This window comes from Trachypithecus francoisi, unplaced genomic scaffold, assembly GCF_009764315.1.
Source record: "Trachypithecus francoisi isolate TF-2019V2 unplaced genomic scaffold, Tfra_2.0 Lachesis_group12, whole genome shotgun sequence".
NCBI classification, from domain to species: Eukaryota; Metazoa; Chordata; class Mammalia; order Primates; family Cercopithecidae; genus Trachypithecus; species Trachypithecus francoisi.
The window spans coordinates 103057733-103081459 of record NW_022681457.1 but is presented as its reverse complement, the minus strand read 5'-3'; the positions used below and the strand labels follow the sequence as shown (position 1 = coordinate 103081459).

Sequence of the window (23727 nt, the reverse complement as noted above, 5' to 3'; positions counted from 1 at the left end):
TAGTAGACACCGGGTTTCACCGGGTTAGCCAGGATGGTCTCGATCTCCTGACCTCGTGATCCGCCCGTCTCGGCCTCCCAAAGTGCTGGGATTACAGGCTTGAGCCACCGCGCCCGGCCTAATTTGTGTATTTTTAGTAGAGAAGGGGTTTCATTATGTCCGTCAGGCTGGTCTCAAACTCCTGACCTCGTGATCCTCCCACCTTGGCCTCCCAAAGTGCTGGGATTATAGGCGTGAGCCACCATGCCCGGTCAAGCCTATGCTCTTGTACTGCAGCTACAGGGTCCTTCAGGCTTCCTCAGCTCCTGCCTCCTACCTGGTGCCGGGCCGGAAGGCTGCCCCCGCGCTTGTGCCATGTAACCTGGGCATGGGCCTGGCCAGCAACGAGGCAGTTCAGATCCAGGGTCTGCCCTTCAGCCACATGCGAAGATGATGACTCGATCCGGACTGTGGGGGTGACCCCAAGTGCTGGGGACAGAGGGCAAAGGGTCAATAGCTGGCTGGGAGGTGAGATGAGATGGGGCTCCTGGTCTCACGGCAGGTGCAGTCTGCAGCTTGGCCTCCTGATCCTGCCATTGCAAGAGTGGGGAACCTCCCACCTTGGGCCTCCAGCCCTGCCCTCCCTGAGAGCTACTCACCAGGCACTGAGCCCGCAGGCTCAATGGTGACCAGGACGGAGGCCTCTAGGGGCACGGAGCTGCCTGACACTCGGCACACGTACTCGCCTGAGTCGGCGGGGGACACTTGGTAGAGTCTCAGCAGGGAGCCGTGGGTCTGGTCAGAATGGAGGTGAGTCAGAGGGAGTCCTCAGGACACCCCTGCTCCTATAACCTGCAATCCTGCCTCACTCTGACTCCCAAGACCTGGCCACCAGCTCTGGATCACTTTCCCTGTCCTTCACATGGGGAAGGGGAACTCTTGTCCAGGAGCCGGGTGGTCGACCCCAGGAGCCCCAGTGAGCTGGGTACACACTCATACCACATTTCATCAATTCTAGACACACATTTCAATGCCTCCAAAATCAAGATGTATCTAAAATGAATAACCTTACAAATGGAAGCTTTTTCTTGGCGGTACATAAAATCATAGTGGATCTTGCCATCACTGGTATCCTAAATTCTACAAAATACGGTAACAACAATAGCTAATGGTATTATAGTAATATTAACAGCTTAGAGTACTTTCTGTGAGCCTAAGCTCTGAGGATTTTGCATATATATAAATCTTTAAGATAATTCTGTAAGCTACATACTATTCTTAGCATTTTATAGGCCCTGAAACTATAGCAGAGAGGTTAAGTAACTTGTCCGAGGTCACAAGCTAAGTGGTGGGGCCAGAATTCACACCCAAGTTAGTCAGTCCCAGATTCTGGGTTCTAACCACTGCACTATACATCTCTGCAATGGGGTCCAGGGCTTCCTGATCTCAGGGGAGCCTCTAGCCCTCCCCCAATAACCTCTGCCACCCAGGGACCCTGCTTCCTCTTCGTGGCCTGTCTGTCCTCCAGTCCTATACCTGGTGCCGGACAGGGAGGCTGCCCCCACGCTTGTGCCATGTGACCTGGGCATGGGACTGCCCAGGCACCACGCAGTTCAGATCCAGGGTCTGCCCTTCAGCCACCTGTGAGGAGGAGGGCTCGATGCGGATGGGCTGGGTGCTGCCGGCAGCTGAGGGATAAGATGGTCACCGGTCACTCCTGTTTTCTAAAGCTGACCCAGCCTATTCTCTGCATCCCAGCCCAGCCTAGTGGCCCCACTCACGGTAGGCTAAGTTGGCCCCCTGGGTCCCAGTTACTGTGACCATGATGGAGGCCTCCATGCCGTTGCTGGCCCGGCAGACGTATTGTCCCGCATCGGCAGGTGAGGCCTGGAAGATGTACAGGCGGGAGCCACGAACCTGGGCAGCCGTGGAGAGAAGGGTGAGAGTGGGGCTTCCTGGAGGCAAGCAGATGCCCCACCCCTTCCCCCCGATCTAGGAAGTGCCGGCCCCTCAGCCTAGGGGCCAGAACCCTACAACCCACTGTCCGTGGCCCCATCCCACATTTCTGGTGCCCTGTACCTGGTGCCGGGCAGGGAGGCTGCCCCCGCGCTTGTACCATGTGACCTGGGCATGGGCCTGCCCTGCTACCACACAGCTCAGATCCAGAGTCTGCCCCTCGGCCACTGTGGAGGATGAAGACTCGATCCTGACAGGTGGGACGCGTCCTGCGGCAGTGGAGATGGGAGTGAGAGTTGTAGATGCTCCTGAGATGAGAGGGCAGGGGTCGCCCACCCTGCAGCTAGCTCAGCCCAGGGTTCCAAGGCCAGGTCCAGGTTTTCGGGCATCTGGGGGCCTGGGCTTGATGCCCTCAGCTCAGCAACCCCAATGGGAGGACCAGGGCATGGGCCATGCCTTGCAGAGGGGAGTGAAGAAGTGAGAGAGATGGGGGTAGTGGAGGCTCGGAGAGAGGAAGAGGAGGTGGGAAGGGACGCCTGAGGAGTCATGTGGCCAAAGCGAAGTGTGATGGGAAGGTGGTGGTTACTCTGACAAGTGGGGTCTGCCTGGGCAGGGCCCTGCAGCCAGCTCCAGTGTGGGCCTCCTGCCCTGTCGGCAACAGGGGTCACTGGGATCTCACCACCCTGGAGGGCTGTCTGCCTCCTCCAGCTTTCCACATCATTGGGAGTCACTCACCAGGGATGACAGAGGCCTCAATGGTGACCAGGACTGAGGCCTCCAGGGGGCCGGAGGTGCCCACCATACGGCACACGTACTCGCCTGAGTCGGCCGGGGTCACCTGATGCAGCCGCAGCAGCGAGCCATGGGTCTGTGTGCAAATGGGGTGGGTTGGGAGGGGGTCAGAACAGTTCCATCCAGCCCCTCCAGCAAGGTGGTCCTGGGGGCTGCCATACCTGGTGTCGGGCAGGGAGGCTGCCCCCACGCTTGTGCCATGTGACCTGGGCGTGGGCCTGCCCGGGTACCACGCAGTTCAGATCCAGGGTCTGCCCTTCAGCCACGTGTGAGGAGGAGGGCTCGATGCGGATGGGCTGGGTGCTGCCGGGCGCTGGACACAGAGGGGCTGCTCAGAGGCCTGGACTCTTGGGCTGTAACCTGCAGCCCTGGGGCAGAGGGCTCTGGGCTGTGACCAGGCCCTAGTGGGGACGGCGGACAGGTAGACTTTCTGGGACTAGAGCCACACCCTTCTGCCTCCACATGGCCAGCTGAGTATGGCTTCTTCCCTCCCCAACCTCTAACCACAAGCTGGAGCCCCACTGACCCAACCATGACTTCTTGATGATGAGCTTCTCTGGTCTGTAGGGAACCAGCAAGCTTTACTACCCAGGCTGCGCCCAAGAATGCAGATGACAATGAGACACCTCCCTTCTACAGGGCGTCTTCTGTGTGCTCACAAGTACTTTGCACAGACACCGTCTCATTTAAACCACACCATGACCAAGCAGGTGGGTGGTACTACTCCATTTCATAGATGAATCTGAGGCCCCAAAAGGTAAAAGCTAGCTCAAGGCTGCTAAGGGACAGATCTGGGATTTGAACCAGGTCAGCCAGCTCCCTGCTTAGTGTTCAATCCGGACACTCTGCTGCTTCCTGACAAATTCTGAAACAGTCCCTCACAGCGAGCCCAGGTAAGCTGGACCAGCCTTAGACCCCCTCCCATCCATTTAGCCCCCTCCTCTCTCTGAGCAGGCACTGAAGGGTCAAAGCCTGCCTGGAACGCCCCCCCTCTGTCCTGGTGCCACTGAAGAAGCCACCAGCATCTTCCCTGGGAGCTCCTTGGGCTCAGCCATGGCCCAGCCGCACCTGGCTCCTCACCTGGGGTGTAGCTGGGGCCAGAATGGGTGCCGTGGAGGACAGAGACAGTAATGGAGGCCTCCTTGGGGCCCGATCCATTCTCCACACGACACACATATTCTCCAGAATCAGCTGGTGAGACCTGGGGGAGCCGCAGTCGGGAGCCGTGGATCTGGGCCAGGAGGAGGCAGAGGTACGTGAGGACAGGGACGGGGGCTGTCGTCACCACTCCCTCAGCCTCAGGGATTTATTCAAACTCTCACTGGCTGTGCTCTGAGCCATCCCATGCTGGAAGCTGGCGGGTTGGGAGGTGAGGCCAGGCTTCTGCTGTTGGAACGTGTGGGGCAGTGTACCACCTCCCCCGCCCTGCGTACAGGCCCCCGCCTCCGCCACAGCCCCTGCACCCTGGTACCCTGCCATAAGCTCAGAGCCCACATACCTGGGTGTGGGGAGGCAGGCTGCCCCCTCGCCTATACCAGGTGACTTGGGCGTGGGCCGACCCTGCCACCACACAGTTGAGGTCGAGTGTCTGCCCTTCTGTCACGGAAGGTGATGAGGACTCAATCTTGACTGGTGGTGGGCTGGCATCTGAGGCTGGGGACAGAGTAGGGGTCAGCAGGCCCCAGGGGAGCCCTGGCTTGCCCTCCCCACCCCTCCATTCCCAGAGGGCCCGCACCTGAAAGGACAACCACTTGGATCCGGGCCTGGGCGGTGCCTGCGGGGCTGGTGGCCACACAGAGGTAGAAGCCGGCGTCAGCAGTCGTGATGGCTGGGATGAGCAGTGTGGCGATGTCTGTGCGCTCCGACCGGGCCTGCCACGGATGAGAAGGGTCAGCTGCCCCAGAGGCGGCTGGGCAACGGCTCGCCAGGGGGACAGATAGGGCATAAAAGGGAGAGGCAGGTGCAGGGCCAATATTAGGGCCCAGTGGGGCCTGGAGGACAAACGCCAGGCAGCCAAGAGGATGCCAGAGGCTCCCTGCTGATGCAGGGGCACGAGGCCACCGTCTTGGAGATGAAGGGAGCCACAGAGGAGGAGGTGGGGTGGGGCGTGGAGGAGAAGAAAGGTGACTGGGACTCTCTACAGAGCCAGTGGGCCTCCTAGGTGGGTCCATCTCCTCACCTGTGGTGGGAGGCTGCCCCCTTCCTTCCTCCAGGTGATGGTGGCGCTGGGCACGCCTGCAGCCCTGCAGTACAGCCTGACGGTGCGGCCTTCGTGGACCTGGGTCCTCTCTGGGCTCACTTGGACTCTGGGTCCACTGCCTCCTGCAGACAGAGTGCTGTGAGAACACGCCCTGGGCTGAGCACACTCCTGGCCCCCACCCTGAGCCCGGCCTCTCACCATGCACGTGGAGCACAGCCCTGGCCACCTGCTGCCCAGCGCTGCTGTGGGCTCGGCACAGGTACTGGGCCTGATCTGTGGGCTCGACGGCTGGCAGGCGCAGGATACCACCACGGATTTGTGCCTTTGCAGGGAGCTGGCCGCCAGGACCCCCTGATGAGCAGATGCAGGGTCAGCACCCACCAAGCCTACTCAGAGTCCTGCCCCTCCCCTCCCACACCCAGGAGAGTCAGGCCCTGAATGTCATTCCCATCACGGCCTCACCTGTCCACTCGAGGGTGGGTGTGGGGCTCCCTGTGGCGCTACAGCGGAACTCCGCCAGTTGCCCGGGCTGCACTGTGAGCTGTGGCGGGTGGATGGAGACCACAGGGGCGGACGAGGTGCCCGAGGCTGACGAGGGAGGAAAAGGAACATGCAGTCAGGGTGGGGGGTGTCATCTGACTCACACAAGAGCCTCGCTGCCGCTCTCTCTGCTTCCAGACTAGCTCTCCATGGCCGTCTGTGCACACAGGAGCCAGAGGGAGCTCTGGAAATGGCAACAGGACCTTGTGGCCTCCCCACTTGACACCTGTCCATGACTCCCTGTTGCTTTTAGAATAAAATCCAAAATTCCTACTGTCATCCACCACATACTTCATGCTCTCCACTCTGCCCACACCTGTCCTCCCTCCCACAGCCCCAGCCCCATAGTCTCTGCTGTTCCTCAAACTCAGCAATGTGCTCCTGCCTCAGGGCCTTGCCATGTACTGCTCCCTCTGCCAAGTACACTCTGCCAACTCTCTAACTTGCCCAATGCCTACCTTTCCTTCAGGTCTCAGCTTAGGTGTCACCTCCTCAGAGAGGCCCTCCCTGACTGCCCTGTCTAGAGTAGACCCTGCCTCTCCCACCTTGTTTTATTTTATTTTTCTGAGACAGATTCTCGCTCTGTTGCCCAGGATGGAGAGCAGTGGTGTAATCTCGGCTTACTGCAACCTCTGCCTCCCCGGTTCAAGTGATTCTCCTGCCTCAGCCTCCTGAGTAGCTGGGATTAAAGGCACCTGCCACCACGCCCAGCTAGTTTTTGTATTTTTAGTAGAGACAGGGTTTCACCATGTTGGCCAGGTTGGTCTGGAACTCCTGACCTCCAGTGATCCACCTGCCTCAGCTTCCCAAAGTGCTGGGCTTACAGATGTGAGCCACCGCGCCTGGCCTTCTCCCACCTGGTTTCTTGCTTTCTCGTCACTCTTATTCCTAGCCTGGCACTCATCACCATGTGTAGTTATCTTGCTTGTTCATTTATTCCCATGCTTATGGTCTCCCTGCCTAGAACCTATACTTTAGGAGGGCCGAGATACTGTACATGCTTCTCTCCCCTGCTTCTGCAGAGCCTAGACCAGGATCAGTGCAGCAGTGCTCAGAAATGATCAGCTGAATGAAGAAATGCTGTGCTAATCCCGGTGGGCATACGGGGAGAGCTGGGGTGGGAGAATCAGGTATAGATGGGAGGTGTACCCTGCACATGTAGAGTGGCTGTGCCCTGGTCCATGGCAAACATGTTGGAGCCGGTGCACACATAGGTGCCCGCATCACTCAGCTGGACATTGCGAATGGTCAGGATGCCGTTGAAATCCATGGCTCGGGTGGGCAGCTTCCCGTTGTGCAGGCGGGTCCACACCAGGGTATAGGCTGGGGACTAGCAGGGCAAGGCGAAAGGGGGTCATGGGTGGGGCTCAGAGACCCCAGAAGACAGACTTCCCTCATCCTCACTCCCTGCCCTGCACACCTTGCTTTTGGCCGTGCAGATGAAGGTGACATCGGCTCCGGGGCGCACGCTCTGGCTCCGCTGCTCCTCCACTGTCACTGTGATGGGCTTGCTTGGAGCCTCTGCAGGGACGGGAAGCCCCCCGTGAGCCGGTGCTGGCTAGGTCCTGGTCCTGTGGCCACTTTGTCTTTCTCCATAACCTCCTGTAGGCATCACTTCCTTCCTGGTCCAGCCTAACTCTCATTCCACTCCCTGGTGCCTCCCTCCCCCATTCCAGCTGAACCCCACCATCCCCGCCCTCCTTGCCCACACAGAGCGGCCACAGATGTGGTTAGGGAACACCACGCCATGAGTCCACTTGGCTCCAGTTTCTGATCACAGACCACAATAAGCTCCTGACACATCACACTTCACTCCAACTGGGTTTCTCCGTCTGGTTTGAGTTTCTATCCCCCAAAAACAACTATTTCACACCTCCTCCCATCTCCTTCAGCCTCTCCAACCACCCTTGCACTTTCTTAGCTAGTGGTACTGACACAGCCCCCTTCTCCTGCCCCCACCCCGTCCCACAGCTGCGCCTGAGTGCCACCCCTCCCCAGGGCTTCCTTCGCTCTCGCGACATCAGTGTCTCCTTCTTCTCATGAGACCACTTCGGTCCAGAGTGCATTCTAGGATTTCCCATTTCTGAAAACTCCCCCTTGACCTCATGCTCTCGTGGTCAATGACCCATTTCCTGGCCTCCCTTCAGAGCCAAGACTCTTGCAGGAGTTGTCCACACTCGCCACCTTCCCACCCATGCGTCGCCTCCTTCCAATCTGGCTTTTATCCCTTCTCTCCACTGAAAACCGCTCTTGTCAAAGTGTGACCTCCAAGGGCTATTTCTTTGCCCTTAACTGACTTCCCAGTGGAGAGGCTGCCCTGGAAGCCCTTTTCCCTCTGATTCCCATGATGCCCCCTGTCTCCTCCTGCCTCATGGCCGCACTCTCTCAGGCTCTTCCTGCCCTTCCTCTTCCATTTGACATGTTCATGCTGGAGCTCCTTGGGACTCTGGGCTTGGGCCCTGTCCTCGGGCCACATTCTCCCTAGGTGACTTCATCCTGTCACATAGCTTTGAACACCATCCCTGTGCCAACAGCAACCAGACTCATTTCTCTGGCTGAGGCCTCTTACCGGAGTTCAGACTCACAAAGCCAAATGCCTGCCTGGTGGACTCAATGAGATGTCTTCCCAAACATCTCAGACTCTAACACTTCCAAAGCAAACTTGCGACTCTCTCTGACCTGTTTGTAGCCCGTGCTGCTGGTGGCCTAGCCACGCCCCGCCCCGTGCCCATCTGCCTGACTTCTGCCAACCACTGCACTTCTTTGCATTGAGGGCTTTCTCAGGCCACTGGAGCCCACAGTGCACACCTATGGGTGGGACAGACGTGCAGGGGACTTGATGCTCCCAGAATAGGTCTCAATCAGTGACTGACAGGAGCTGGCCTAGACATACTGCAGCTCCCTGGATGCCAGGGCAGGGTGACTCCAAGATGCATTATTATTATTATTATTATTATTATTATTTTAAGACAGAGTCTTGCTCTGTTGCCCAGGCTGGAGTACAGTGGCGCAATCTCGGCTCACTGCAACCTCCACCTCCTGGGTTGAAGCAATAATTCTCCTGCCTCAGTGCTCCTGAGTAGCTGGGATTATACGTGTGTACCACCATGACCAGCTAATTTTTTCATTTGTACTAGAGACGGGGTTTTACCATGTTGGCCAGGCTGATTTCGAACTCCTGACCTCATGATCTGCCCACCTTGGCCTCCCAAAGTGCTGGGATTACAGGCGTGAGCTACTGCGCCTGGCCCACCCTTTTCTTTTGGCTTCACTGACCAGTCAAGTCCTGCCGATCCTACCTCTAAAATGAGTCTTGAATCTGCCATCTCTCCTCATCTCCATGGCCGCTGACCTTGTCCAGGCCACCACTGCCCCCTCCCAGCAGGTGAATGTACCATCTGCTGAATTTGCAGCCTGCAGCCCAGCCCAGGACAGGCGGTTTTGGTTACAGGGGGCGCAGGGACTCACCAGTGACCAGCAGCTCTGCCCGGCTGGTATTGGCATGGTGGAGATTACGGCAGGTGCAAATGTAGACCCCGGCATCCGAGGGCTGGACGCTGGGGAAGTGGAGCTCAGAGCCTGGTGAGGAGGAGAAAGGAGTTTGTTGGTGCAGATACACTCTTTCTCACATCTAGCCCCATGCGCAAGGGCAGGACCCCACTAGGGCAGGGACAGGCCCCTGCCTCCCCTCCCACTGGGATGGCTCTTGGGGCTGAGGAGCCTAGGGCCATGGGTACCTTGATGTCGCTGCTGGGTGCTGCTGGGCACAGGCCGCCCATCCTCACGGGACCAATAGAAGTAGTGGGGTGGGCTCCCACTGACCTGGCACCGCAGGGAGTGGGAGCCACCTTGGGGCACTATGCTTCGAGCAGGATGGACCTCGACCACCAGTGGGGCTTGGTTTGCTGGGGGTAGGGGCCGGGACAGGAGGGGCCATTCAGCATTGTCTTCGATATTTCTGCTCTCCCCAAAGCTGGGGTACCCCACCCTCAGCCCTGTCCCCCAGACCCAGTATCCCCCAAATTCCCAGGGCTCCCTGCCTTGCCCATCGTCCCCATCCTGGGCCACGGTCCCACTTACTCTCTGGCAGGCACCGGCCCCCTTGCACGCTGGGGTTACCCACGTAACCTGGGGCACACCTGTAAGGGGGAACAAGGACCGGCAATGTCAGGCCTCAAGGGCCCCAGTGCCTCAGGGTGGACTTGGGGAGCCAGAAGCTCAGCAGGCTGCCCAGTGTCAGGTGAGGGGGCTCAGAGCTCTGGAAGCACTTTGGGGACCAGACAGGCCCCAACACTTTAGCAGGCTGGGTGATGAGGGAGGTAAGGTCTTTATTCTCCAGAGAAATTCATTCAGAAAACATCATTTTTTTTTTTTTTTGAGACGCAGTCTCCCTGTCACCTAGGCTTGAGTGCAGTGACGTGACCTTGGCTCACTGCAAGCTCTGCCTCCCGGGTTCACGCCATTCTCCTGCCTCAGCCTCCCGATTAACTGGGACTACAGGCGCCCGCCACCATGCCCAGCTAATTTTTTGTATTTTCAGTAGAGACGGGGTTTCACCGTGTTAGCCAGGATGATCTTGATCTCCTGGCCTCGTGATCCGCCCGTCTCGGCCTCCCAAAGTGCTGGGATTATAGGCATGAGCCACCGCGCCCGGCCAGCAAACATCCATTAAGCAATGCCTGCGTGCCAGGCATGTGCTATAGGTGTTGTTGGAAATACAACAATGAACATGATGAAGTCCCTGGTCTGTGGAACTTACTAGCTGGGAACCCAACATGGAAATTCTATATGAAAATGAGAATGCAGGAAGCGTATCAGGGCTGTGCGGGTGCAGAGGAGGGCACTGGCCCAGCCTGGAGAGCCAGGGAGGCTTCCAAGAGGATGGGACTTCTTGTATTACCTCAGAGCAGGCTGTACTCTTCTTTCAGATAACTTATCATGGTTTGTAAAATTTTATTTATTTATTTATTTATTTTTTTGAGATGGAGTCTTGCTGTTTCACCCAGGCTAGAGTGCAGTGGCGCGACCTCAGCTCACTGCAAGCTCCACCTCCCACGTTCACGCCATTCTCCTGCCTCAGCCTCCCGAGTAGCTGGGACTACAGGTGCCCACCACCAAGCGCGGCTAATTTTTTGTGTTTTTAGTAGAGACAGGGTTTCACTGTGTTAGCCAGGATGGTCTCGATCTCCTGACCCTGTGATCCACCTGCCTCGGCCTCCCGAAGTGCTGGAATTACAGACATGAGCCACCGCACCCGGCCTATGGTTTGTAAACATACATTTGCACATTTACTTTTTTCCTGTCTTATCTCCCATTAGGGCTGATCTCTTATTAGATGGCAGACTCCGTAAGCGCTGGGGTGGAATCTGTTCTGTTCATTCCATTATCTCCAGCACCTCAGCACACAGTATGGTACACAGGAGCTGCTTGATAAAAATTTGCTGAATGCGTGAATGAAGCTGGGTCTGAAGGCTAAGTGGAAGTTAGCCAGGAAGAGGTGGTTTAGGGGTGAAGACTGTTCCATGCAGAAGGAACGGCATATGCAAAGCCTGAACATCAAGAATTCAAAAAGTGGCTGGGCATGGTGGCTTACGCCTGTAATCCCAGCACTTTGAGAGGCTGAGGTAGGAGGACTGCTTGAGCCCAGGAGTTTAAGACCAGCCTAGGCAACACAGTGAGACCCTGTCTCAGTTTAATAAAAAGAAAAAGAAAAAGAATTTAAAAAGTTAAGCCCAGCTAAAGTACAGAGTTGGGTGTCAGAAGTGGGATGAAGCTGCTACAGTAAAGCTGCCTAAGGAGGTTGGGCTTGTCCCAAGGGCAATGTGGCATCTTACAAGGGTTTGGGGCAGGGAAGGAGCATAATCCTGGAAGAGACTTTTCTGAGCAACACCCTTTAAGGCTCTCACTTGGGAGTCCACCATTTGTCCTCCATCCTTCCCCCACTTCTGTTTACAAACTTACTGCTCGCAGTACTGGCCAGTGTAGCCGGGTTCGCAGGCTGTGCAGCGGTACCCACCGGCTCCCAAGCTCTCACAGGTGCGGGAGAACCTGGAATTGGGGAGGCAAAGGTCAGGTCATGAGAAGCCCATTCTCCATCTTGCTCCCTTCACTTCTGCCCCAAAAGACAATGCAGCACCTTCCATTCACTCCCCAGTGGAAGTGTGTCCTTGGGCCTTGAGCTAGGGCACTCACATGTTCTCTGGGTTGGTCAGTGGGCAGGCACAGGGCTGGCAGTCCTCAGGAGTCCCGGCTGTGGCATCTCCGTAGTAGCCAGGGGCACACAGCTCGCAGAACTCCCCTGCGGCGTTGTGCTGGCATTGCTGCAGGGCACAAGGGGGGCAGGCACCAGCCATTAGGCCAAATTTACCAGAAACCTTTCAGGGTTGTAATCCCTTGATCTAGAAATTCCAAGTTTGTGAACTCATCATAAAGAAAGAATCATGGAAGGGCACAAAGATTTCATTACAAGGACACTCATTTCTGTCATGTTTATAAAAAGCAAAATGGGTCGGGAGTAGTGGCTCACACCTATAATCCCAGCACTCTGGGAGGCTAAGGCGGGTGAATCACCTGAAGTCAGGAGTTCAAGGCCAACTGGCCAATATGATGAAACTCCATCTCTATTAACAAATACAAAAATTAGCTGGGTGAGGTGGTGTGCATCTGTAGTCCTAGCTACTCGGGAGGCTGAGGCAGGAGAGTTGCTTGAACCCAGGAGGTGGAGGTCGAAGTGAGCCAAGATTGTGCCACTGCACTCCAGCCTGGGCAACAGAGCGAGACTCTATCTCAGGAAAAAAAAAAAAAAGCTGGAAACAAACCTAAACATCCACGAATACGGAATTGGATAAATTAAAAAGTACATCCATCCAAATAGCTGTCAAAAAGGGTGATGTTGATTCTACTTTCTTCCTAAGTACCTGTGATAGCAAAGGAAAGGTATACACTCACGTATTTGGGTGCAGAGCATTAAAAATATGTGCATTGTCGGCTGGGCACAATGGCTCACGCCTGTAATCCCAGTGCTTTGGGAGGTCAAGGTGGGTGGACCATCTGAGGTCAGGAGTTCAAGACCAGCCTGCCAACATGGTGAAACCCCATCTCTACTAAAAATACAAAAATTCGCCAGGCATGGTTGCAGGTGCCTGTAACCCCAGCTACTCGGGAGGCTGAGGCAGGAGAATCGCTTGAACTGGGGAGGCGGAGATTGCAGTGAGCTGAGATTGTGCCATTGCACTCCAGCCTGGGTGACAAAAGCGAGACTCCATCTCAAAAAAAAAAGTAAAAGAAAATATGTGCATCCTCATAAAAACATGCAGGTTACAGATTCTCCTCCAAAGAGATTCATGTTTGTTGTATCAACATAAGGTGTTCCTTACTCCAAGTTCAGCTTATGGCTGTCAACCAGCTGCCCCTTCACCGCGTACCCTGGGGGGCTATATACATGCTACTCTGAAAAGTCCAGGTATAAAAAAATACATGTAATGAGGCCAGGCGCAGTGGTTCATGTCTGTAGTCCCAGCTACTCGGGAGGCTGAGGCATGAGAATCACTTGAACCCAGGAGGCAGAGTTTGCAGTGAGCCAATATTAGGCCACTGCACTCCAGCCTGGGCAACAGAACGAGACTGAGACCCTGTCTCAAAAAAAAGTAAAAAGGCCAGGTGTGGTGGCTCACACCTGTAATCCCAGCACTTTGGGAGGCCAAGACAGGTGGATTGCTTGAGCTCAGCAGTTCAAGACCTTCTGAACAACAAAGGGAGACCCCATCTCTATTAGATAATTTATTTTTTTTTAAGAAAGAGAGAAAAATAGTAAAGAACCAAAGTTTTTTCTTTACACAGAAGGATGTTACTCCATAGCTCTGGCCACCCCACCATGGCCAGTGACCTGGTCTGCTGACCCAGGTGCTTCGAACCACAGGCCATGCCCCATGACCCTGATCCCCGGGATTGATGCCTGCCTTGTCCAGCCCTGGTCCCCCACCCAGGCCCAGCTGTCCCGGCCTCGCTTGCAGCTCACCGAGCAGGCCCCGGTCTCCGGGTGGCACAGGTCTGAGTGACCATTGCATTCACACAGCTCGCAGTGGCCGAGGTAGAGTCCACTCCCGGTGCGCGTGTAGCTGGGGGCGCAGTCCTGGGGGCAGAGAGGAAGGTCGGCCTCTGTTCTCAATGTGCCCCAGCCACAGCCAGCAGACCCAGAACCTCTCCCTCCAGCATCCTCCCAGCGGTGACCCTGGTACATCACAGGCTGGCGCTCCTCCTCCCCTTCTGCTCAGTGTGTCCTCCTGCCCACGGCCCTCTCCCAGTCCCCACTGTTCACCTCTTGGAGGCATCTCTGTGCAGTTCTTTGGGCTGGAGTAATCTGTGTTTCTGAATTGGCTCCCTGTCTCTGGTGGGCCCCCTCACGGGCATGAACTGGGTTTTAACCTCCGGAGAGCGTGGCCCACGCTTGAGGTTGCACTGCCCAGCCGTTAGGACATGCTAGGCTTTGGAGTCAGTCACACCCAGGTTCAAATTAGTTTCTGCCACACATTAGCCATGTGCCCTCAGGACACACTCGCCCCTCAGCACCTCTGTTTTTTTACCCATTAAAGGGGATAATGATAGGTATCTCAGGGCTGTCGGGAGGAATACATGCAGGGCCCAGATGCTGGGGTCATTATAGTTAGGATGGTAATCAAGGCTGTGGTGATGCCGGCTGAGTTGCTTGCTGATGCCTCTGTGCCTGTGCAGAGGTGGTGGAGCCAGCCACATGCTTACCTGGCAGGACAGACCAATGTAGCCTGGGGGGCAGCGGCACTCCTCCACCTCGAGGGCCCGGGGTCCGTTGGAGGGCCCGGGCTGGGCGACCTCCAGGCTGACTGCGCTGATGCTGGCCGCCAGCGGCACGGAGGAGAATGTGGCCCGGATCAGGAGCTCATCCAGGTCAGCCAGTGCCATCAGGAGGTGCTCGCGTGTGGCTGGCTGCCCATCGGGACGGCGCCAGAATTCCTGGGTTGGGGGGTGGCAACATGGGCAGGGGCACTGGGCTTTGTGGGCTGCTCCTGCAGTTACCACCTCCCAACTCCTGCCTTACAGGCACTGACAGGGCTGCGAGGTGAAGGTTGGGGAGCGAGAGGCAGGGTGGGCATCAAAGCCAGGCTCCGAGTCAGGGTGGAGGGTGGGGTGGGGTAAGACACAGCGTGGTCAGGTGCCCCTTACCTCTCGCAACACAATCTCGTAGCTCCTCCTCTCGGTGCCCTGTAGCGCTGGCTGGGAGGCCACTAGCATGATGTTGTTGCCCTGGGAAGAACACCAGCAGGATTGGAAGGGGAGCCGAGGGGTCCCTGGGGTGCCAGGGTGTCTTCCACCAGTCCTAGATTCTCTGTAACCCCCAATCTCCCACCTCTCTGCTCTCCCAAGCTCATGTGCCCAAAGGAGTCAGGCACATGCCCACTGCCCCCTTCTCCCAGCAGCAGGATCCTCTGCTTGGGTAGTGTCCAACCAGGCAGGGATGTGGGGGCACAGGCCTAACTCTTCTAGCTTGTGCCAGGAAACTGAGTGCTGGATGTAAAGGACAAAGGACAAATGCCGAGGGTGCCCCTGGCTTCAATCCTGCCCTTCTGCCCACCCAGCATGGCATCCAAATGCTCACCGTGATCTGCACGTCGGGGTCGGAGAGCGGGCTGCCCTGTGGGCCTGCTGTGTAGGAGAGGGCGTATCGCAGCTTCCCACCATAGGCCGCCACCTGCAAAGAGGCAAGCCCAGGGGTCACAGACTGACCTTGGCGTGTGAGTGTTGGACCATACAGGTGAGGGATGGAGCATCTGGTGGCCTTTTTGCACCTGTGCCACACTCCCTCACACCCTCCCTGCCCAAACCAATAGGCCAGGGTGCATGGCCCACGGTTGCCTGGGAAACAGGACATTTCTCAGTTCCTCTGCAGCCCCAGACCTGGTGGTGATGATGCTGAGCAGCCTCTTTGCTCTGCAAGGTTCTCTATTCCCCACTGCCTGACGGTGCCAGTGAACAAACTCCAGGTCTGCTTTCATTGACAGTAATTTCCCATAAGGCAGACAAGGGTAATGACAATGACCACCAAGGGGAGGCTGCGGAAGCTTCAAAAGTTCTCAGCCATGGGGGTGAGGCTGAGGGCAGCCCCTTGGAAACCTTGCCTCCTAGGCAGGTGGTTTCTGTTTGCTCAGAATCCAGGTCCTCCCTTCTAGAAGCTAAACCCTGGTTTTCTATAAAGAACAACTCTCTCCGCACAGGAAGACTATGTGGTCTGAGGGCCCCGACCCCCTCCTCCTCTAGAGTGGAGACATGAGTCAGGCCTAGTCAATCTGCATAACCTACCACTGCCCTTTGCCACCCCATCAGGAATAGACAAGTAACCCGGGTACTTCTGCTCTTTCTACCAGGCCAGAGAAAGTCCCTTCCGCAGTCAGATGAGAAGCTGGAGAACCAAGATAAAGCTCTAATGAGCCCCTGGATAAGGCCACGCCTGATACCAGACACGCTTAGACTCCGCAGTTGCATGAGCCAATAGTTTCTTTGTCGCAGACAAGCCCACTGGACTTGGGCACTGTGTTGCTCATGACCAGAGAGTCCTTACTCTTGCTGCAGGGTACCTTCACACGGACAGCTGAGGCCCCCCCAGCTCTGCCCTACAGGACTTTCCTTTCTCTCCTCTGCCACCAGGGCAGACGTTCATCTCAATACCGAACTGCATCAAGTCTACCCCTTTGTTCGTTTGTGTGTTCACTCAGCTAACCAGCATTCACCAAACACCTACTGACTACACACTGGCCCCGGGCTACAAGGGCCCCAGGGATGTTCTCCACCAGCTCAAGGTGTGGTAAAGAATTTTAGAGTGTAACCAAATAACCATAAAATTAACTGGTTTCCTGTTTGCTTTGAATGCCAGCAAGTTCACAGCCATTTCTGGGACTGACTTTCTAGCAAGTTGCGGGTGTGTATAACACAGTGATTTTTTAAAAGAATTTATTTATTTTTTCAATTTTTTTTTTTTTTAAATAGAGATGGGATCACCCTATGTTGCCCAGGCTGGTCTCAAACTGCTGACTCAAATGATTGTCCTGCCTCAGCCTCCCAAAATGCTGGGCTTACAGGCATGAGCCACCATGCCCGGCCTATTTATTTTTTTAGAGACAGGATTTTGCTATGTTGCTTAAACTGGTCTCAACTCTTGGCCTGAAGCCATCCTCCAGCCTCAGCCTCCAAAGTGCTGGGATTACAGGTGTGAGCCATTGTGCCCAGATCCAGCATAGTGATTAAAAGGGCAGACTCCACAGTCTGAATGACCTGGGTTCAGACTCTAGCTCTACTGGCTATACAGCCTTGGACAAGTCGCTTAACCTCTCCGAGCCCTATTTTCCTGACATGGAAACGGAAGTAAAAGTAACACTCACTTTGAAGGGTATCATGAGGATTAAGTAATGCAGGACACCAACGGTGATGCATTCTGCACAGCTTGAGAACGCACATCACGCTCGATAACCCTGCAGTACTCCAGCTCCACCCTCAGCTCCAGCAGATCGCTTCTTATCCTCACCCCTCAACCTCCCTGTCACACTTCTCTGAATGTACCTTGTGACATGTCATGCCTATTGTTTTGTTTGTTTGTTAAGATGGAGTTTCACTCTTGTTGCCCAGGCTGGAGTACAGTGGTGCAATCTCAGCTCACTGTAACCTCCACTTCCCGGGTTCAAGCAATTCTCCCACTTCAGCCTCCCAAGTAGTGGGATTACAGGCGCCCGCCACCACACCCGGCTAGTTTTTGTATTTTTAGCAGAGACAGGGTTTCACCACGTTGGCCAAGCTGGTCTCAAACTCTTGACCTCAGGTGATCCACCTGCCTCAGTCTCCCAAAGTGCTGCGATTATAGGCATGAGCCACCGCACCCAGCCAGGAAACTGAATTATTTTTTTGAGACGCAGTCTTGCTCTGTCGCCTAGGCTGGGGTGAAGTGGTATGATCTTGGCTCACTGAAACCTCCGCCTCCCGGGTTCAAGCGATTCTACAGCCTCAGCCTCCTAAGTAGCTGAGATTACAGGTGCCCGCCACCATGCCCAGCTAATTTTTGTTTTTTCAGTAGAGACAGGATTTCACCATGTTGGCCAGGCTGGTCTCGGACTTCACGTGACCCACCCGACTCGGCCTTCCAAAGTGCTGGGATTACAGGTGTGAGCCACCACGCCCAGCCTGTTATGTGTATTCTTAAGAGGTACTTGAAATTGTTGGAACAAAATAGAGGCAATATTAATACTCATCTAAGGCCAATGCCAGCACTCATGATGATAATGACACCAATGGTGACAGGAATGATAATCGGATGGACTCTGGGAGGGCAGGGCCCACTTTGCCTGCTCTGCCTGTACACGACGCAGCACACAGTAAATACTTAATCAATGCTTCTTGAATGACTGAGTGCAGTACCAAAAACTAGGCCAGTGTCTCGACACAAGGTCAAGGAATCCCAGAGAAAAGGCACTAGAGAAACCCTCCCAGGCGAGAAAGCTCCTCTGACAGGGGTCAGAGGCCAGGGGTTAGGGGTCAGGGCCCACTGAAGGACACGGGCAGGCTGACTTCAGTCTCAGCTGTGCTTTGACCTGAACGTCCCAGGCAAGTCTCTACCCACCGTGGGCCTCGGTCTCCCTCTTTGTGTCATAAAGGGCCTTGACAAAGAGCCCTCTGATATTTTAGGATTCCATGATACCCCTATAATCCCCCCAAATCCTTGTTACCTTGTCCCCCAGGAAGGCCCGGGGCAGCTGCCAGTAATAGAGGCTTCCAGGGAGCAGAGAGAAGCCTTCGTAGGAGAGAGAGAACTAGGAGGGAAGGGCAGGTGGTGAGAGCCGAGGGGAGCGGAGGTGGGGGTGGGAGGGCGGAGGTGGTCCCAGCAGGGGTGGACCGTCATGGGAGAGAGGCCCAGTGGCAGGGCAGAGACAGAGCCAGCCCCCCACCCTCACCTGACAGTGCAGGTCCTGGCCCTGCTCTTTGGACAACTTTCTTTCCAATCCCAGCCCAGGTCCCCAGCTGATCTCTCTGGGCGTGGCCTGGGTCCACCTCCCCTCCCATCTGGTGGGTCCCTTGTGGACCCCAACGTTTACACAGCACATCAGTGAACAATTCCAATGGGGTGGCTCCTTTCATATGTATTTGAAAGCAAGTAACCAGCCTAACTGAGTTGGTATATGATTGAGTTAAAGGAAAATGTGAAAGAAATGATAGTCCAAGTAGTTCACAGAAATTGGTGAAGTTGGTTCAGAAATGACTGAAGTCTAGAAAGCATGGTGGGTGGGGATCCCTTGATGGGCACCTTGGCACATACCTGAGAGCCTGGTAGGAAAGGCAGAGAAGCTGAGGAAGAGGTAGAGGAGGAGGAGGAGGAGGAGGAGGAGGAGGAGGAGGAGGAGGAGGAAGGGGGTGCTGCTCGTAGAGCAGCTGCAGGCTGGGGATGAGGAGAGAGCCCCTGGGGAGGGGGTTGGGGGTGGGCAGCAAAGCTGGACAGAAGCTGCCAGATCTCAGCATCCATCCGTCTCTGAGCCTCGTCCACCTGGGGGACCAGGAGCCGAAGAGCGGTGGAAGGGAGCAGAGAGGGACAGAAAGGACATCCGTGAGGCTTTACCTCCCCGCGGGCCCAGCCAACCACCCGCTCTGCACTGTCTGCTCACAAGTGCTGATACTTGGCACTCTGGCCCTTGTACCCACTGTCCTCTTGTTCCTCCTGAGCCAGGCGGGGATATCCTGGGATGGGCTTGGCTGCCTATGGGCTGTGACTGATGGGAGAAGTCCTACAAAGGGTGCCCAGTAAGGGACGGGCAGAAGTGCTGGAGGCAGCCCCAGGGACATCTGGAGGGGGTTGTTAGTCCTTGGCCTGACTCTCTGTGTGTGCCCTGGCACCAGCCCAAGCCACTCATGGTTCTGGAATGTTTCCCAAGGGTGACACCAGAGCAGACCAGGCATCAGGCTGGGATCTGGCCTGGCACAGGGGAAATGGCCCAGGAAGGCTGGGGTCTTTGCTCAGGTACCTGCCTGGACTCAGCTCTTTGGTCTCCTACAACCTGTCCTAGCCAGGTCCTCAGTTACCTGTGATGCCTGCTGTGCCCGGTCCCTGCCCTCTGGGGGCCCTGGGATCCTCCGAGCTGTCACGGCTGCCCGCAACTGCTCCTCTGAGAGGGACGTGCGGTTCTGATGAAATGGAGGGAGCAGGCCAGCTAAGACCTCCCAAGGTCCTGGAGCTGGAGCCATGGGCAGGGTCCTCTACCCATGGACGTGGTAGTTAGAAAGGCCCACACTAATTAGGAAGAAAGACGCATGCCCCCCCTCTCCAGGCTGGCACCCCGGGGTTAACACCAGGTCGCCCACGTGCACACAGAGGGTTAAGAGTGGTTGCTTGACACACACAGCCAGGAGAACCTGGGGGCCTAGATACAGTCATGTGGATTAGCATCGGGTTAGTCTCCCTGCTACCTCAGTTGCCATTCTGACTTCAGATGGTTGGCACCAGGACCAGAACACAGCAGGTGAGGCAAGGTGGGGCACACACCCTCCTGACTCCAACCCTGGAGCCATGGGACACTGCCCGGGTTCATGCAGACCCCCAATGCCTTGGGCACTGTGCATCTCCCCACACAGGGCTGGGAGCACCCCAGAAGGCGCCACGCCCCATCACATCAACTTCACAGCACACATATCCTGGGCCTACCTGGTGAGCCTGACGCATCCGCACAAAGTATGCCTCTCCCTATGGGGCGCAGGGAAATGCCAGGACAGGAGACAGAGATAGGTCTGAGAATTGCAGGACAGAGCAGCAGAGAGGCCAGGAGATAGCGAACCCCAGAAGGGAGAGGGGAGAAGGGACCAGAAGGCAGCCAGCTCTGGGAGAAGCTCAGAGTACCTGGCTCTGTCCAAGGAACAGGGAAGGGGCAACCCCAGAGCACCCCCGCCCAGGTGTCCCTGGCCCCCTGACCCCTTGCCTGGGGGCACATCTGCTGGAACACTGGCCTCGACCAGCAGTGGACTCCTGTGCCAAGACTCACTTGCCCTGGGTGCCACCAGATGCCTATGCTGCTCAAGGAACACATTTGGGCAGGCTGTCCCAGAGCCCAGCCCTGAGTCCCTGCACCCCACAACACCACTGCCACCACCATCACCACCTTCCCACCAGACCCTGTTCTGGAGTAGCAAAGACAGGTTCACCTCTGACTGGCAGAGTATTTTTTTTGTTTGTTTGTTTTTTGAGACAGGGTCTTACTCTGTCACCCAGGCTGGAGTGCAATGGTGCAATTATGGCTCACTGCAACCTCCCCCTCCCGGGCACCAGCGATCCTCCCACCTCAGCCTCCCTAACTAGCTGGGACTACAGGCATGCACCAACAGCCCAGCTAATTTTTTGTATTTTTTTGTAGAGACGGGGTTTCGTCACATTGCCCAGCTGGTCTCAAACACCTGAGCTCAAGTGGTCCTCCTGCCTCTGCCTTCCAGAGTGCTGGGATTACAGGCGTGGGCTCTGGCCTTCAGCGGAGCATTTGAAGGGCAGCCTCTGACCTGGGTTTGGATTCTAGCATTCCCACTTCCCAGCTGCGGGGCTTTGGGTAAGGTACCGAGCCCCTCTTGCCTTAGTTTCCTCATTTATGAAATGGGGCAGTAGCAGGACCTGGCTCACACAGTTGTGATTTGTGACTTGTAAAAGGACGCTGCCTAGCACAGAGTGAGAGCTCAACACATATGACCTATGATGAGAGTTACTGTGTCCAACATAAGCACAGAGCTAGCAGCGTGGATGAGTGAAATTGGAGTGGGCATGTGAATGACGCTGAAACTGTGTCTCACTCGTCTTTGCATTTCCCGGCCTCTCCTACGACCTGTCTGTTGAATAACTGCATGAAAGCTAAAAGTCATGAACAGCTGAGCACTTATTATGTGCCAGGCGTGATCTCCAATCCCCTCAGCCACCATGAAGTTGAGGTTTATCAAATGGTATCTGGCTGGCAAGCAGCAGAGCTGGGGTTTAGACCGATGTCTATGGGAGCGCAAAAGCCACGTGCCTAACCACGATATGGCCATGCAGGTGGCAGGTGCCTGCCTGCTGAGAGGCGGCGCAGAGGTGAACTCATGTCTGAGTCACCGCTGACCCTGGTGCTAGGCTGGGGCCCACCTTGTCTCCCTGGTATGTCTCCGGCAGCTGCCAGTAGAAGGATTCGTGGCCAAGGTGGGCGAAGTTGCCAAAAGAGAGCTGGGCACCCTCGGGCATGGGTTCCACAGTGAATTCTCCAGTCAGGCGGCTGTTCCGCTGTGGGTTCACTAGGGCAAAGCCTTGGAAGTCCCCAGGGGCAAAGTGGGTGGAGATCTGGCAGGGGAAAAAGAAGGAGGCGTCAACCTGGGCACTGGGGTGCCTTGGTGGCGGATGGGGCACGGGAGGGTGTTAAGGTGGGGAATGGAGTCCTGCTGAGATCAGGGCTGGGACAGAAATAATGGGGGCATGTGAGGGTATTGAGGCAGGGATGAGGGTCACTGGGCTCAGTGCTGAGATGGACAAAACCAGGCAGCAGGTGGCAACCCCGCCTGGGGCTGGGCGGCACAGGCTCTTACCAGGTGGCGCGTGTAGGCGGAGCTGGCGCACTGCTGGGTGATGCCCATACAGAAGCAGGGCAGGCAGCCCTCGGGGTTGCTGGCGCTCAGGTGGAAGTGGTGGGGCCGGCAGTGGCTGCAGGTGAGGCCTTCCACCTGGGCCTGGGTAGGTGGATGGAAGGAGGCAGGCAGGGGACTCAGTGGGTCTCCTGCACCCCCAGCAGCCTGAGGCCAGCTTCCCTAGCCACTTCCAGCAGCCCTGGGCAGCCCCTGCCCCATCCCCCATGCTCTGCCCCCCATGGCCAGGTCTCAGCTTCCACCAGATGCTGCCTGATTTTCCCGAAGGCTCCAGGCAGTGGGGCAGAGCATGTCCCTCGGGGCAGTGAGTCAGACTGACCTTGCACTGGCACTGACCAGCAGTGTCACACTGGCTGCTGACGCTGCCTTGGGGGTCACAGTTGCAGCCTATGGGCCCTGGCACCTGGCCGTCTCCTGAGGTGGAAGAAAGCCATGGCTGGAGCCCCAAGCCCACCACCCAGCACCCCTCTTCCCTCCACTCTGCTCACCGAGAGGGAGCTCTGATTTCTGATGTGAGCACTCAACACTCTCATCATAGCCCTTGGAGGTGGTGGGGCCTGCTCCTATGCCCATTTTACAGATGAAGAAACTGAGGCTTGGACAGGCAAAGCCAAAAGGGAGTAAAGGCTTCTGTCCTAGCTCCGCCTGGGGACACTGGGTAACCCGACCCCAACGACCTCCCCAATCTTACTCACTCCGGCATGGCTGGCCCTGGCTGGGGTTGCCATAGTAGCCAGGGGCACACCTGCAGAGAAAGAAAGTCTCTGATGAATTTTGGATGAAGGGAAGCAGAACCCCAGGGCTGGGCTGGGGGTCTCATACTGAATTCGATGGCCTCGTGCACTACAAGAAACCAACAGCCTGACTCGCCCATGTTACAGGGAAACTGGGCAGAGAAGAGCAGGGATGCGCCCTGGACCATATAGCCAGTGAATCGGGGCAGTCAGGAACCCAGGAGCTTCGGAAAGAAGCAGGGGTTTTGTGGGAAGACTGGCCTGGCTGGGGCAGGGGACCAGGGGGCTGAAGGTGAACCGCAGGCTAGGATGTATGTCTGAGGGTCTTGAATTCTGGGCTAGAGGTTGAGGCTCCCAAGGAGGGGAGCTGACTGTCTTCTGGGGCCTGTGCAAGGTTAAGAGTGAGAGGCATCCCTGATTCCTCTGGGTTGGGAGGGCTGGGCCCTGCCCGAGGACTCCAGGGACACGCCCTGTGTGCATTCCCCCACCCTCTCCACCCCCTGCCTCACCTCTCGCAGTGGCGCCCGCTGTGGCCTGGGGAGCAAGCATCACAAGTGGGGTGGCCGTCTGTGTCCAGAAAACAAGTGTGGGCAGCCCTGAGTATAGGGGCAGATTTCTAGTCAGTAATGCAGTGGCTCCTACCTCTCCCCTTATTCTCCTTCAGGACCAGGGGAGAGGGGAGGGGAAGAACAGGCAAGTGAACTCATGTGTCCTGAGTGCCACTGCATGCCTGGCACTGTGCTAAGAGTTCCACATGCATCGCCTCATTCCCCTCTCACACAAGGGGCTGAGGAGGGTGGACTACGCCATTTCACAGATGAGGCAGCTGAGGCCCTGCAAGTGAAGTGGATTTCACATCAAGTGACACTGAGGAGG

General features: G+C 56.4%; 1 protein-coding gene across 11 annotated transcripts in view; it reads right to left on the bottom strand.

Annotated features, from left to right (window-relative positions):
- The window catches only part of HSPG2 (heparan sulfate proteoglycan 2), a 117629-nt gene that overhangs the window by 28500 nt on the left and 65402 nt on the right, over nucleotides 1-23727 (bottom strand). For 6 of the 11 annotated variants that reach the window (XM_033227919.1, XM_033227925.1, XM_033227921.1 and 3 more), the window contains 33 exons: nucleotides 23361-23447; nucleotides 22813-22862; nucleotides 22437-22531; nucleotides 22061-22201; nucleotides 21627-21818; nucleotides 20175-20213; nucleotides 19556-19657; nucleotides 18798-19022; nucleotides 18211-18294; nucleotides 15099-15191; nucleotides 14666-14746; nucleotides 14225-14455; nucleotides 13485-13598; nucleotides 11660-11787; nucleotides 11429-11515; nucleotides 9548-9606; nucleotides 9205-9372; nucleotides 8936-9046; nucleotides 6888-6988; nucleotides 6617-6797; nucleotides 5390-5515; nucleotides 5126-5278; nucleotides 4907-5049; nucleotides 4463-4598; nucleotides 4226-4380; nucleotides 3808-3958; nucleotides 2889-3040; nucleotides 2671-2803; nucleotides 2059-2204; nucleotides 1761-1896; nucleotides 1516-1667; nucleotides 639-774; nucleotides 317-468 (listed from right to left, as the gene is read on the bottom strand). In XM_033227919.1, coding sequence (XP_033083810.1) covers nucleotides 317-468; nucleotides 639-774; nucleotides 1516-1667; nucleotides 1761-1896; nucleotides 2059-2204; nucleotides 2671-2803; nucleotides 2889-3040; nucleotides 3808-3958; nucleotides 4226-4380; nucleotides 4463-4598; nucleotides 4907-5049; nucleotides 5126-5278; nucleotides 5390-5515; nucleotides 6617-6797; nucleotides 6888-6988; nucleotides 8936-9046; nucleotides 9205-9372; nucleotides 9548-9606; nucleotides 11429-11515; nucleotides 11660-11787; nucleotides 13485-13598; nucleotides 14225-14455; nucleotides 14666-14746; nucleotides 15099-15191; nucleotides 18211-18294; nucleotides 18798-19022; nucleotides 19556-19657; nucleotides 20175-20213; nucleotides 21627-21818; nucleotides 22061-22201; nucleotides 22437-22531; nucleotides 22813-22862; nucleotides 23361-23447 — 4240 coding nt within the window. The remainder of the gene's footprint in view (nucleotides 1-316; nucleotides 469-638; nucleotides 775-1515; nucleotides 1668-1760; nucleotides 1897-2058; nucleotides 2205-2670; nucleotides 2804-2888; nucleotides 3041-3807; nucleotides 3959-4225; nucleotides 4381-4462; nucleotides 4599-4906; nucleotides 5050-5125; nucleotides 5279-5389; nucleotides 5516-6616; nucleotides 6798-6887; nucleotides 6989-8935; nucleotides 9047-9204; nucleotides 9373-9547; nucleotides 9607-11428; nucleotides 11516-11659; nucleotides 11788-13484; nucleotides 13599-14224; nucleotides 14456-14665; nucleotides 14747-15098; nucleotides 15192-18210; nucleotides 18295-18797; nucleotides 19023-19555; nucleotides 19658-20174; nucleotides 20214-21626; nucleotides 21819-22060; nucleotides 22202-22436; nucleotides 22532-22812; nucleotides 22863-23360; nucleotides 23448-23727) is intronic. The other 5 variants (XM_033227926.1, XM_033227929.1, XM_033227930.1 and 2 more) reach the window with 3 other exon arrangements.